The sequence below is a fragment of the Periplaneta americana genome, chromosome 3 (genome assembly GCF_040183065.1).
Source record: "Periplaneta americana isolate PAMFEO1 chromosome 3, P.americana_PAMFEO1_priV1, whole genome shotgun sequence".
Lineage (NCBI taxonomy): Eukaryota > Metazoa > Arthropoda > Insecta > Blattodea > Blattidae > Periplaneta > Periplaneta americana.
Window position 1 is genome coordinate 118,869,920 of NC_091119.1, and position 16,507 is coordinate 118,886,426.

The 16,507-nt window shown below is 36.3% G+C and overlaps 1 protein-coding gene across 1 annotated transcript in view; it reads right to left on the reverse strand.

Moving 5' to 3' along the window:
* The window catches only part of GPHR (golgi pH regulator), a 72,610-nt gene that overhangs the window by 20,973 nt on the left and 35,130 nt on the right, over window positions 1-16,507 (reverse strand). The window contains exon 5 of the mRNA XM_069821418.1: window positions 6,415-6,614. Coding sequence (XP_069677519.1) covers window positions 6,415-6,614 — 200 coding nt within the window. The remainder of the gene's footprint in view (window positions 1-6,414; window positions 6,615-16,507) is intronic.

Genomic DNA, 16,507 nt, shown 5'->3' on the forward strand with positions numbered 1-16,507 from the left:
CATGGCCTGTTGCGAATCTGAATGCAGCTACAGACGATTTTCGTGGTAAATCGGGAATTAACTGTGGATTATGATGCAGAGAGTTCCATTTTTTCCCTTGCGATTGTGTTATCAAATTTTGTTTGTTGAAGTCTAAGTATGTAGATTTAATAAATCTTTTCACAGGGTAATACGTAGATTTAATAATAGGTCTGTAAGTAGCAGTGCTGCCCTTCTTTGCTAAAGCACCCGCATTCTCATTTCCCAGGATTCCACAATGGGATGGTATCCATTGGAATACAATTCTTTTATTGAGTGATATTAATTGACAGAGCATTTTTGTTATTTCTGCTGTTTGAGATGAAGATGTGTGTTTAGAGACGATTGATAGAACAGCTGCTTTGGAGTCTGACAATATAACTGCATTCTTAAATTTATTGATGTGGCATAGAAGATTCCTGAGACATTCACTTATTGCAATGATTTCTCCATCAAAACTTGTTGATCTATAAAGTGAGAAGAGACAGCACGTAAAACCTCCACCGGCACCTTGTTCTCTGGAGATCAAGGATCCGTCGGAGATCAAGGAGCCAGTTTTGTGGAGGGTACCTAATATTAATTGCCTCTAACGATAATTGTTTCATTATTTCAGCGTTTACTTCCGATTTCAGTATTTCTTCTGTTAAATTTAGATTATATTCTATATTTAATAGAGTTAAAGGATTTGGTTTAATTTGTAAGTTTTCTTTTAAATTCGGGATATTGCTTTTCTGTTTTAATAATGTTAAGTTAATGTTAATTGATGAATTCAGTAGTATGATGCATTTCTGTGGACCCTAAAAAGTTGTAAAAAGCAAAGTTTGGTGGTTAAACCTACATTTTTTTATATTATAATATTCCATATTTGTCCTTATTTAAGAAAAAATAATTATATATATATATATATATATATATATATATATATATATATATATGTAGTAGCGTGCAAATTAACCCGAACACGACATATTTTTACATTTTCTGTCATTGTTGGCCTCACAGCTGCTCATACTGCTTTAACTGACATCTGTAGTACGTGTAATTCCATTGTTGAAGGTCTGTAGTTATTATTTTTTTTATAATAATGTGACATTTTGCCTGTCGTTTTGTACTTATAAGCATTTCAGTTGTGTTGATGACTTAATACTGCAATCCTGTGTACATTCTGTCGTCTTCACAAATGGATACAACTCCACGAAAACGGTCTAAAATTATAACATTAGCAGAGCATTCTTCTATGACACAGAGGCAAATTGCTGCAGAATGTCACATCGGTTTGGCTACTGTTAATTCGATCATAAAACGATACAGGGAGACTGGATCCATCACACCCCAGAAAAAAGGAAACTGTGGCCGGAAAAGGAAGACTTCACCTGCAGATGATCGTTTAATTGTCAGGAAAAGTAAATTAAATCCTAGACTAACTGCTGTCGACTTAACCCACGAATTAATGGCTACCACTGGGGCGAATATTCACGTCACAACAGTGTGGCGTAGGCTTTTGGAAGCTGGACGAATGGCTCGTAAGCCTATTAAGAAGCAACTGCTAACCCCTGTTATGTGCAAAAAACGCTTAATGTAGGCAAAATTACATCAACACTGGACAGTGAATTACTGGAAGAATGTACTTTTTTTCCGATGAGTCTCATTTCGAGGTCCACGGCCACCGTGTTTTTCTTACGTACGGAAAGGATCCGAAAAAGTAACAGCAGCTCATCTCCAACAAGCACCCAAATACCCCCCTAAAGTAATGTTTTGGGGTTGTTTTACACATGAAGGGCCTGGAGCATTAATACCTATCAAGGGAATAATGAATCTGACAAATATATTCACTTATTGGAAACCAGAATCGTACCCCAGCTGCAAAAATCATTTCCGGATGGCAGAGGTGTGTTCCAACAAGACCTGGCACCATGCCATACGTCTCGAAAAACTACAGAATTCTTCAACAAGAAGAATATTCAGGTACTCCCCTGGCCAGGCAACTCACCCGATATCAACCCCATTGAGAACTTGTGGTCAATTTGCAAAAGAAGAATGCAAACAAATGGATTGTCCTACAAAGGAGAAGATGATTTCTGCCCTCATCTCAGAGCTGTTATTGGGAACAAGAGAGGCCACATAGATTACTGAGGTATGTCTTAGATCCTTTTTTTTATCTCGTTTGAGTGTTTTTGCATAAGTAAATACGTTGTTCGGATTAATTTGCACGCTACTGTATATATATATATTTTTGATTAATTCAATACATTAATATGTACATATTTTGAACATATTTTTAAATACAAATAAATCCTAACACTGGATATACAGGGTGAGTCGTAAGAATGTTTGGAAAAGGCGTGAGCATGTTCCTGGATCAAAAATAAGAACAATTATTATATGAAAATTTGACGGAAAATGCTTATTTGAAAAAATAATAATAGCAGGACGAATAGAAGAAATACTGTACGCACTCTGTGAGTTTACACAGATTCGCTGCAACGCGCGCTGTTACTGCTAAGCGCGGACTTGGAAGGAATTCACAGTACTTGTTACGCTGAATGTAGTCCATTTTAAAAGCAAATTTCTTCCACTTATCCCGGCTATTCGTAACTTAAGAAATATCTTTATAGTCTCTTATTCATAATTAATAGTCTTCTATCAGGTAGTACCATTATGAACGTTCATAACAGAAAATACAATGGGATCTGAAATGTTGTGAAAGCAATTATACGTTCAGTATTTAAATAATCTTTTCGTAACAAGTTGCGAATTCAGGGACAGAAAAACCTACGAAATGCTAGTAAATAAAGAGTTGAATGATATTTTACGTGCCTATAAATGAATTAAATTACTCACCATGATTAGTTGCCTGCTACCTCTGAGAGTTTGCAAGATGACTTGACAGATTTACGAGCTTGTAAAAATCTTTGGATTTTCTTTGTCCAGAAGAAGAATCGGCACTTTAAATAGTGGTAGACTAATTTCGGAATAATATCGATGATGTATTCTCTACAACAACCTGCTCCTGAAGATTGGATCGAAAGAGCGTCAAGATAGATCTCATCCCACATTGCACTTGCTGAGCTAATCTTTTCTTTAATTTTCAATTCTGTTTGAATAAGTACGTCATATACAGCTTGGGAGGGATGGTTTAAAAAACTGACGTTCCTACCTGATCGGTAATTTTTGATTTGGGTGAGAGCTGCACAATGCTTAGACCTATTACATTCCTGTCGAAGGGCATAGAGGGTACACACAATAAACTTAGAGGAATGATTTACTACATAACCGGCCACATAATACACTAAACATGTCAATCAACACAGCAGGAGTGATATTCACCAACTCGGGCACAGCACTTTCCCAGTATTGACCATGTATTTTTTCATGAATAACATTTTTTCCTTTTATACAGGTTTCTACAAACTTCCTAACTGTCTTATTGAGTAATTCCACTTTTCGCGCTAATGTTCGCATTTGGTTCACAAACGATGTCAGTAGTTCAGCATCACTTTTCGTTTCAGAGTTTCCAGCAATTATAAGAAGGATCTGCTTTGTAGTAAATGCATATGGAGGAAATCTATCGTCGAAGTATGGTCATCTGAACTGAGTGAAGACAAAATTCCGAAGTGATGTTCCAAGGGGTCTTGGGCGAGTTTCCCTGTTAGGATATATTTGTATCCTTTGTTCTGGAGCCATTCGCTCATTTCTAAGGTACTCTACAAGGTTACTACTAAACATTGTTGTAGCAGACGCAAATGTGTTGGTTGTAGTTGTGAGACACTGAAGAAAACCAGTAAGGAATTAGTGATCAGAAGAGTCTTTATAAAGAGCCTTAGCAGAAATGTGTGAATTTAATGCGGCGGCAATACAGTTTAAATGCCTTGTAAATTCTTCAGTGCCCTCACTGCCTTCAAAACCCGATGACCCTAATTCTCGATAAAATATAAGGCCTTTGGCGACACTGTTGCTAAAGAGTTGGAACGTGAGTCTGGTGGCATCCATTCTCTTAAAGGACGAGAGATCTAAATGAGCTGTTGTCAAACTTGGGACAAACTCTACACATTCGCACATCCAGATAAGTCTTCCTTAAAAAGTCTCCTATAAAAACTAAAATTGATATTTTTCTCCTTGCAAGAGAGTTCGATTTTATCATGGAAATAATTTGTTATGCATTTCAGTATGTGCACAAAATCTGAGAATGCCCATATCTTTCTTTTTGTCGTCGAACGGATTAGGAATATAGTATTATGCTGGAAAATTTTTTCCATTGATTTCTAAGACTTCCAGGCCTTTCTATTTGTTTGACTGCCATCACAAGTGAAACCGACTACTGTCGTCCCAACTGCTTCTAATTGTAGTATAACTTGTATAAGAATTTTAGCGAGAATGTCACCTGGAGTAGCATTTCTGCTAGCGTAAATAGCAATTGGTTGAATCCAATCTTGCATAAATACTAATGCATGATTTGCTAATTGTTTCTTTTGGATATCAGACGTGAGATCTCCGAAATCAACAAATACGTCCACTTTAAGGGAATAATTATTAAATTGAATTTCTTCTCTGAATTTGGCCTCATCGAATACTACCACTCCACAACGTTTATTTTCATATACTTCATCATTTCGGTAAATTAGGGAAAATGTGAGGTACAACTCTTGGTTATAATTTTCAACACACTCGCGGTATTGCTGTCTTATGACTTTTTATATTAAAACAGTCTGATCGGTTATTTACCGAAAGCTGCCTATCTTTCCTCGGAATCGCTCTGGCCCACTTTCCAAACTCATCTTTTTCTTTGGGAGATGAAAAGAAATGTCTTGTTACACTATTTCTACTGTATTCCGATCTACAACCCGGAACAAAACAGTATGGAATTTTTGTAATTATTTTGTAAACCACCACACAATATTCTTTTGTCACTGGTTAATTCAAAGCACAACAAATTGAAGACATCTACATAACTCTCAACAAAAAAGCATATTAAAAAGCCCTACCAACTTTCATCTTTAAACGCACGAGAAATATATTTTCGAGGTATCTGACTTCAGACAAGAGATGGATCCTAGCAATCGAAGTGCCACTAGTTGTCCCACCGACATGGGAAAGCATAGAAGTGCGTACACTATTTCTTCTATTCGTCCTGGTAATAGTGACTTCTGTTTTCATAAGTATCTCATCATATTATTGTGTTGTTTTCGTTTTGATTTTGTACCAGTGTTTGTTTACAAACAACACAGTGACAAGACAGTAGTACACTGTTTTTGTTTTGATTGGACGTGGTGGTCAGTGCCTTGGCCACTCAGATCACCTGACCTCACCCCATTAGATTTTTATCTTTGGGGTCACTTGAAAGCTGTCGTCTATGCAACACAGTGAATGATGCAGAGGAGCTATGCAACATGTTGAAAATGCATGCCAACTGATCCGTGATGACAACATGGTGTTTGAACGAACTTGCCAGTCGTATGTACATCATGCTAAGGCATGTTTAAACAATGGAGGGGGACACATTGAGCACCTTTTGTAAATGTTAAATGACAAGTTACTAAAAATTTACTTGTGACACAACAAAAAAAGAACAAAAACAAAGTATGACCATTTCTCCAATAAATAAGCACTTTCCATCAAATTTTCATATAAGGAATTGAGGACCATTTTTACAAAACTTGCTAACTGAAAAAACTAAATTTTACAGGAGAGACAAAAAACTGAATGAAGTCAAGTAGGTTATAGGTGCAACCATCACACTTTGACACACTATAATGAAGAGAAATAATTCAATTTTACTAAGATAACTTTAACATCATGTAGAGGCCTGCTTTATGTTAACGAATCCACCAAAATCTCAATTTTGCAAATTTTGCAGTTAGCAAGTTTTGCAAAAACGGCCCTCAATTGTTCTTATTTTTGATCCAGGAGCACACTCACGCGTTTACCAAACATAATTATGACTCACCCTGTATATGTACTGGTAATATACTGAACCCATATTCAGGTCAGACTTGAACATACGAACCTCTGTATTTGATAGTTTTACAGATCTCAACTCAGCTTTAAGGGACATGTGACTTTGATGATGTTGGAGTATTATCTCTCTTTTTCTCGCACTGGCCTTTCATATTGTGCCAGACTGATTGCTTTTCCTTTCCCTACTTCCCTTAATAGCATGTAGACCATCCACATAAAACTAGGAAAGAACAATAATATAAAATATTTACTGTATCTTGAACTGAGAAGTTACATAAATAACATAAATGTATGTATAAATAAATGAGATAAACATAAATAAATAAATAAATGCATAGTCACAAGTAAAGGACCATCTTCAAACTCAACAAATAGCTTCTGTCACTCTCTAATTCCTAACACAAGTTCTATCTGTTACCATAAAGTTTTTACGAAGGATACTCTCGCCGGTGCTCTTGCTAACTGATGTGGTGACAGTTTTCAACATTCCCCAGAGTCCAGAACTTTCCTGGTTGTTTTGTGCCCCATTCACAACAGAACCTTTCTTTGCTAATGCAATGCGTTTTTTCTTTGCTAAGATCATGTCCATGGTCTGCATTAATCTTTTCTCTATCACCTGCACGTCGGCTGGCATTACTGGTCTGTAAACAGAAAAATAAATCTTGTGTTTTCCCGAACTGAGTTCCACTATAACAATTTCAAGACAACTTTTCAGTGATGCATTTACACACCTTCAGTTCCTCAAGTGGTTGCTTGTCTTAACCAGTGGCATAGCATCAGAAGAGACAGGAAAATGAGCGTGCACCCAACTCCTTCTTCAGAAGAAAGCTGTGAAGCATGCACAATCCAATAGAGTTGAAAGTTGTATGTACGAGAATTTCAACAATTATTAATGATATCGATAATAAAAGTGATTATTTTATGACAGTAGTACCCACAAATTGTCGCAACACTACGCCACTGGTCATTTCAGATTTTATTAAATAATACAGAACAAGAAGGGATATTTGTCCAGTTACAAAATCAGCATGATAAACAATGAAATATAAGCAAAACTGATCCTTATTTGAACACTTTCAGAAATATTAAAACATGTGACTAAATCAAAATATTAATTGTATTACTGTATTATTGTATAGCTCAGCCAGCTAAGGCGCTTGCCTGCCAATCAGGAGTTGTGCTTAGGAGCGGGTTCCATTCCCACTTGGGCTGATTATCTAGTTGGGATTTTTCCGAGGTTTTCCCCAACCATAAGGCAAATGTCAGATAATCTATGGTGAATCCTCGGCCTCTCTCACCAAATATCATCTCACTATCACCAATTTCATCGATTCTAAATAACCTCGTTGTTGATACAGCATCGTTAAATAACCAAGTAAAAACAAAATAATAATAATAATAAAAAAATTCTAATGCATAGACTCTGAGGGAGCATCCTTTAGCTTTTTAATGTAAAAATCGGTAAAATTACTGGCCTATAGCTGGTCTGTTTTAAATAAGTAAAATTATATCTCAAAGAAATTTATTCTTCCTATGTTAACTAACATTTTTCTTTCGAACTGAAGATTGTACACAATATGCGTCAGTTCACCAGCCAATTGAAAGCAATATTATTTTAAATGAGATTTAATAATCTAGATCTATACAATAACAGACAGCTGCTACAGTAGTTTCATTTTCATATTCTGTATATTTTTTTCAGTAAAATGTTAAAGAGAAAGAAATAAGTTTGGAAGTACTGTATTATATTGAAACTGATACTGTGGCTCAGTTGCTAAAGCACTGGGCTTATAAGCCAGGGGACCAAATCCTAGTCGATCAACCTTAAATTTATAACTTTTGTCAGGCAAGGGGAAGGCTATTACCTTAATTCGATTTAAAGCAAGCACAAACAAACCGAGGTAAGACATTTTGCAGGGCTTTCAATGTAAAAAAAAAAATAAAATAAAATAAAATAAGAAAGAAACAGCTGGATTTTCGGTTGTGAATCTACAAATAAATCAATTTGTTTCCCTTGTCTACTATTTTCTAAGGGTAAAGATACGAGTTGGACATGCACTAGTGTATGAGATTTAAGCCATATGACACAGAAAATTAATAAGCATGAGGAATCTATTGCTCATAAGAATGCTTCCCAAGATTTATCCGTCCTTGGAAGAACAGAAATTAGGCAACAGCTTAACTCAGCTTTCAGGCAGAATACTGAAAGACAGAATGATAACTAAGGAAAAATCACTATGATCTTTCAAAGATAATTGATCATCATATTTATAGCACATATTTATAAAAATATATCTTAATATTATGAAATAAATATATTTAAATCGCATTAGTACATGTATTAGTCTCCTTTCATTGGTAAAGGATACTTGACAATTAACTAATAAGTTACAAATACTAGTACTTGTGGAACACAATCATGAAACTTCATTGGTAATTTGTAAGTATGGAGTGGTATAGTACTACTGTAGAAAAGTCTTTTGTGGAACACAAACTCTAGTATTTTTAGTACTTACTAGAGAATTTTTGAATCTACTAATATTAGCTTGTTGCTCTACTCGCTTGGCTACTGATAGTCTTTCTCTTAATTCTCCAATTACCAAATAATGGTCAGAATTACAGTCTGCCCCCCTGAAAGTTCGAATGTCTACTATACTAGTGTGCCTTATTTTATCTATCAAGATGTGATCTATCTGGTTATGTGTCATTCCGTCTGGAGAAGTCCAAGTATATTTATGTATATCCCTATGGGGGAATGTTGTACTCTTGACAATTAAATTTTTTGATGTGGCAAAGTTGACTAACCTAACTCCATTGTCACTACTAATTACGTGTAGGCTCTCTTTTCCAATTGTTGGTTTAAAAATATCCTCCCGTCCTACTTTAGCATTGAAATCCCCCAATAGAACTTTCATGTGGTATCTAGGTAACTGATCAAATATCTTGGAGCAACAGTAACAAATATAAATGACACTCGGGAGGAAATTAAACGCAGAATAAATATGGGAAATGCCTGTTATTATTCCATTGAGAAGCTTTTGTCATCTAGTCTTCTGTCAAAAAATCTGAAAATTAGAATTTATAAAACATTTATATTACCGGTTGTTCTGTATGGTTGTGAAACTTGGACTCTCACTTTGAGAGAGGAACAGAGATTAAGGGTATTTGAGAATAAGGTTCTTAGGAAAATATTTGGGGCTAAGAGGGATGAAGTTACAGGAGAATGGAGAAAAGTTACACAACACAGAGCTACACGCATTGTATACTTCACCTGACATAATTAGGAACATAAAATCCAGACGTTTGAGATGGACAGGACATGTAGCACATATGGGCGGTTCCAGAAATGCATATAGAGTGTTAGTTGGGAGGCCGGAGGGAAAAAGACCTTTGGGGAGATCGAGACATAGGTGGGAAGATAATATTAAAATGGATTTGAGGGAGGTGGGATATGATGGTAGAGACTGGATTAATCTTGCTAAGGATAGGGACCAATGGCGGGCTTATGTGAGGGCGGCAATGAACCTCCGGGTTCCTTAAAAGCCAGTAAGTAAGTAAGTAAGTAAGTACTAGAGAATTTACTTGTAATGTACAACACCATACCTTTGTGTAATAGACCCCCAGATAATCAGCCCAGGTGGGAATCGAACCCACATCTGAACGCAGCTCCGGCTAACAGTTTCAAGGAGTACAACCTCAAAAGACATTATATGGCAAATCATTAACAAAATTTCGGGAAACATTCGTGTGAATCAAGAAAAGAAGTCTGTGATCACAGAAAATTTCTGTCTCCGAAGAAATGAATTCTGCTTCCTGGGACCTGTTTTTTGTACACTGAAGTAAGGTGGTTAAGTTGCAGAAAGTGTCTGCTACGATTCTTTGATTTACATCGTGAAACAGTCATATTTTTAAGAGAGCATTTTGAATTTTGTTAAACTGCAGAATAATATCGAAAACGTCGATAAAATTGGCTTTTTTTGCCGATATCATTCAACGCATGGATGTCCTAAATTTGTAATTGCAGGGCAATACATCAACTGGTCAGCTTTGTTAACAGTTTCCATATAAAGTTGGAATATTATTTAAATCTGCATTGGAAAAAAATAACCTGCTACATTTTTTTGTCGAAAAACTCTCGGAGGAACAGAACATGGAGTTTGGGGAATATAGGGCAACTGAAAATTGGAGAGTTGACTTCAGACTTAGACCGACATTTTCAGTATTTTGAAAGATTTCGCCGTTACATATCTTTATTCAATAATCTTACACATGTAATATTGAATATCAGCCAGGTCATCTGCAATTGTGAACTTCAATGTGATCTGTCAACACATTTCAGGTTATACTAGAGTTGACTTACGGAAACTCCTCTGATCAGAACGTTATCCACTGCTACAAAACTGGGTTCTCAAACTATGTTATTTTTTACAAGCACCTACATATGCGAAACTGCCTTTTCTTACTGAAACAAGTGAAATTCAAGAACAGAAACAGACTTTGAAATGCCGTGTTATTATAATATATTCTTCGAGCGGCAATCCCAGAATTATAGAAGTGAATTTTAAATAATTTATTTCCCATAATCAGAAACTACATTCTCATAAAATAGTATATGTAGAAGAATTTACGCTTAGAAAAATGTCAATTGAAGACATTATTATAAAAACAACTCTTGTCAAAATTGCTATTTTTCATGAGAACAATAAAAAATAAAAGAATAACACGTCAGCTATTCCCATTCAACTGGTGTTTTATCCTTGTGTCTATTGCACTTGACATGGGCCGTTTTTGGAGTCTACAAACATTTAAAATAGTAGCAAATGTGTCCTTAACTCAATTTCATTAAAAATGACAAGTGCTGTTTTTGTAATAATGTCTTCAATTATACTTAAGAAAGGTCCATAAAAATCATGTTCCACTAGATTTTTTTGCTCATTCCCACTGGTCACAATTTTCCAGGCATCTGACCTTCATTTATTAAATTATATGATGCATGTATAAAACTAAACATATGACATGATCTGGCCCCTGATGGAGTTCTCTAAATTAAATTTGGCCCTCGAGAGGGCTCCGAGCACCCAAGTCACTTAATATATGAGTGCACTCCCACATACGACGTAATGTTGAAACATGGAGTAAGCCATGAGGGAAAACCAACGAGAGGAGTTTAATCCGGTGCTGTGGATGGATCCCTAGCGTAGCTCAGGGGTAAAGCATTCAGTGCATATAGCTGAAGGTACTGGGTTTGGTCTCCAGTGCCACAGCGAATTTTTCTCCGTTAATAGTAAGCAATAAACATAACAGAAAATTCGGTTTGTTAAAAAATTAATATCATCATACTGATCCAATTGTCTAACATCTAACAGTACATAACTGCTTGCTCCCAACTGCACAAATCAATATATGAGTGCCTTCCTGTATATATGACGTAATGTCAAAACATGGAGTAGGCCATAAGGGAAAGCCAAGGAGAGGAGTTCGATCTGGTGCTGTGGATGAAGCCCCAGCATAGCTCAGTTGTAGAGCATTCAGTGCATAGAGCTGAAGGTCCTGGGTTCAGTTCCCAGTTCCGGAGCGAATTTTTCTCCATTAATAATCAATAAATCAATCTTCTTAATGTATCCTGCTGTTTGCTGAGAACATAAGTCCACTGTAGTCTTTTCAGTTCTCGTTTTTCATGAGAAATGAGGGGTATTTTGATCGGTGTACATTATAGATGCCTGTTGCTAGTAGCCAGAGTTGTGGTGTAATCAATATATACTGCAGAGCTGTGTCTTCTGCAGTACTGATCATTTTAATTTACTTCTTTTGTGGTTTATGGATGGAGAGTATAGAAGAATGTGTTCCAGATCTTCATCATGATTATTACATCACAGACAAGTAGGAGTATCGGAAAGGTGAAAATGGTGTAGGTACAATTGTGTGACAATGTGACCTGTTCTGGCTCTTGTTAAAAATGTTTGAACATGTCTGGGCAAGTTTTTGTACAATTTCAGGTCATTTGGTTTCTTCTGAACAGGCTATAAAATTTTTCCTTTGTCAGAAGAGAGCCAATTGTTGATCCATAGGTTTATAAAATGAGACTTTACTAAAGCAAAGACACTGGATAGAAATATCACTTGAAGAGGTCTTGGTTGCAAATATGTTGCTTGTTTTGCAATGTTATCGACTTTCTCGTTTCCAGGTATACCACAATGACTACAGTTGCGCTCAAACCTCCTGACGTTTCGCGAAAGCCAGTAACATACGAGCGCAATGTTGTCACAACTACTCTCTCCGTCTCTGTCTCTCAGCGTCAGTACTTTTAAAACTGTGGAGTGCGACCCTTTACCTGAGGTTGGTTTGATAGGGAGATGCAGAAGACTTAATAATAATAATAATAATAATAATAATAATAATAATAATAATAATAATATTATTATTATTAACCGAGCGGGCTAGCGGCATGGTAGAGGGCTGGCCTTGCATTCAGGAGGTCCGGGGTTCGATCCCAGGGGCCGGCAATCCTAACTGAGGTTTTCCATGGTTTCCTCAGTTATTTCCAGGCAAATGCCGGGACTGTACCTCTTGAAAGTCCGGCAATGGACGGTGATCCTTACCTTAATCCTTTCATATGTGTGAGTGAATACTGTGTAATGTCTTAAATGTTTGTGTTGTATCGGAGGAGGTCCTGGCATAGAGCTGATCCCTCATCCGGGGAGGCCCTCCATGTCCTTGTGTGGTCAAAAAAGCATGTATGTGATCCAATAGCTTAATTCCTCTCCCGACAGGTCGTGGCCCTGTAAGGCCCGTGTGGTGTGGGTCATGTAAATGAACCTAAAAGGGAGAAGTTAAACTAAGGTACAGAGAGAGATTATTATTATTATCTTCAGACTGCATTGAATGAAATTAAAAGTCACAAAATATAGAAAAATTAGTTGATTCAGACATAACTCGCTGAATTTACATCAGTTTTGTAAGTTTTACTTTTATTAGGGTTAATAAAGTTGTCGAATAACACAAAGGCACAGTTTGATCAAATAAATTGAATGATAGGATTAATTTCAAATAGTAATTTTCTGTACAAATGAATTGATTGAATTGACATGACCCTAAATAGCATTATGTCCATGCTGTCAGAGCACATTCTTACAAAAATAGCAGTTATTATATGCCTGTTTCGTTTAAGGAAAATGGTGAATTAATAAAACGTACCTTTCGTGCTGCAAATTTCTGCTCCAGTGGCAGAGCTAATGGTAAGCCAACATCGTCGTCGTCAGCCCCCTCACCATCAGTTTTACTGTCATCTGTGTCACTGTCTTCTTGTAAATTAATGACCACTGGTTCTAAAATGTTTTCCCGACCTAACTCTTCAGCGAAATCTTCCTCTTGTAATTTCACCGCGTGTTTCACGCATTTTACCCAGTCCTCAATTGTCACATTATCAAACTCCTTATTTACAAGTTCTTCCACATCCGCAATGATAAGGTGGGAGTCTTATCACTTCATGCCCCATTTCATTGGCCAGCTGATCAAGTTCATACATTTTTTCACTGCTTTTGAAAGGCAACACTTTTTCCAAAAGTTCTGACTTAGTTTCTGATGGAGAAAAACTAACGCCTTTATTTTTCAGCCATTCACTGATTTCATCTTTTTTAGAGGAGGTATTTGGTGGTATGGAGCATTTTCCATTATAATTATACTCCCTTCCTCTAGATGATTTAGAAATCTGTTTAAGAACCAATTGCGAAATGATTGTGCCGTCATTTCTTCGTGATAATCACTGGTTTTCTTTGATCTCAATACCCATTTACTACCTGGAACGAAACCTGTTTCAGCTGATCCTACATGGCAAACAATAAGTCTACCTCCCTTTACTAAAGGCACTTTAAGACCTCCATTTCTATTTGAGTCTTGCCAAACATATTTCAGAGAATGATTTTTGTTGACCCACATTTCATCAAGGTAAAATGTGGGTCGAGTGTCACCTGATGATCTGATCATGTGCATTTTGCACAGAAACTTCAGTCTTGTGGCAACAATATCATTCCGTTCCATTAGATATTTTGGCCCATCAATGGTTTTCCTGTAGCGGAATCCCAAACGATTCAATAATCTTTTAGTGGAAGAAACTGAACCTGAGTAATTAATTTTTTTTCTAAGTAGTACGGTTAGTTTGACAGCTGTTGGAAATTTTCCGTTATCGTAAAAGTAAAAAATTGTACGTTGTACAACGTCTTTTTAGAAGTCGTCTAGATTTGTAACTCTTTTAGGAACATTTATATGCTTCCTAGGAGAATGGAACAATTTATCAGCACCCTGTGTTTGCGCTCTTTTAACTTCTCTGCATACACGGGACACTATAGAGACACTTAAAGAACACACCTCGGCAGTCAGTGCTAGAAATTTTGAAAAGTTAAGATTTTTACGCATTTCTTCAGAAGAGTATTTCCTAAAGAAATTATAAACACTAAACACCATTTTCCGAATTTTACTGCCATAGCCACTCGATCCCCCAATTACCACTTGTACTGGGCTCACTAAGAGACATATTAATTGTTTTGAGAATGCCAAATTGCCAACACACGAAAAAGATATTACATTACACTTTCATATACCTTACTTTAAACAGAGGCAACTGCACAAAACACCATCAGAAATAGAACTGACATTTCAATTTAGTAGTTTCTCTTCTCTCCTCTCACAAAGAGATAACTCTGTTTATATTCTGAAGAGACCCTTTGTTTGAAGCTGTAAGTTTATGGTTCTCAAAATTCTTACATATAAACATTCCTTATCGCATCGCAGCTGTATAAACATCCTCCACTACTTCATTGCTGGAAGTCAGCACAAAAACAATGAGACAGAGGCAACTGTGACGGAAAAAAATGGAAATCTTACGAAATTACGATAAAAACAGTACTCTTAATCAGAAACAACTCTTTGATTCATTAGAAATCCCATCATCCACATTAAGGACAATAATAAAAAATCGCCACTTAATCTCTGCAGCTGCGACGTCGGAAGGATGTAAGCGCAGGAAAGTGAAGGTGATAAACATGAGGACTTGGAAACACGCACGTGACAAATAACTATAAATTACTTTTTTCGAAAGAATTGAGTACAGTATATAGGCCTATTGTAAATGTCTTTGACGTACAGTATAGTAATTACATAATGGAGTAATGCTGTATTACCTTTCATGAATCATGTATTTCAATAAAGAAAAATGCTAATAGATACTGTATATAAGTCAAAATTAGTATACCCGTCTAATACGTGGTCCCGATTAATACGAGGTTTACACGCGGTCCCTTGAACAAAGTCTTATCGGGGTTTTACCGTATTAACCCATAAAATTGGAACCACTCGGAGTAGAAATGTGATTTTTGTTTCTATGTGTTCAGAAAACATTAAACATTCATCATATATACATCCAGGGTCCCAACAACATACCAATTTTCCCAGCGCACTTGTTTTGAGATTTCTAAGCGGCGACTATGCGGCGGGTCTGCATAGCCCATATGTTGCAATGCAGCACTGCTGCTATTGGCTATCGCCGATAAGCAGACACACCTGCAAATGTCAGGAGGCTTTAGCGCGACTGTAGGTATCCATTGAAATGTTATTTCCTTTTGGAGTTCTTTTAGTTTATTTAGTTGTTTCTGAATTGGAATAATTTTATGGGAGTAAAGGTTTGGTACATATTTGATAATATTAAATATAGCCCCCTTGCAGTCAGTAAGTATGCAAATAGATTTTTCAGAAATTTGAGTAACACTCTGAAGAGCAGCATCAATAATTAGCAATTCAGTGTCAAGACTGGAGGAGAATGAACATGTTATGAAGTAACTTTCTTGATATTTTGGAATATAATACCATACTCCTGATGTCCCATCATCAGGGTTTAGAGATCCATCTACATAAATTTGAAGGTGATCCTTATTTGTGCTGCAGAGTAGTTCCATGGCATCTAACTTAAGAATGTATGGAGGATCATTTTTGGAATGATTTCCTGGAATTTGTATGCTATGTTCTGAAATTACACATTTCCATGGAGGAATTTCGTTTACAACTGGAGTTTTATCAACGAGTGTGTCTGTGACATAGATTGGTATTTCTTTTTTGTTCATTTTATAGAAATTACACAGGATATTATTCTAACAGTTTGAAGAACATCTGAGATGTGGATGAGGCTTGCAATTTTAAATGTATTTTTAGATCCTTTTGTAATACATAGTGTCTGATTGGTTGAATATTACATTCAATCTCTAGAGCAACAGTTGATGTGGTTTTTGTACTCCTAGGCATAAGCTTAAGGCTGAATTTTGAAGAACATAATTTTTTTGTAAATGAGTTGCTGATGCTCCTCCCCATATTTCACATCCATAGGTCAATTTTGATCGCATGTACAGTAAGCATTGTCGTGATATCTGATCCCCAATCCTTATTAGCTATGATCTTTAAGAGATTTAATCATGGGAGACACTGCGAAGCAACATTGGTTAAATGTGTTTTCCATAAAAGTTTTTCATCAAAAATTAATCCTAGGATC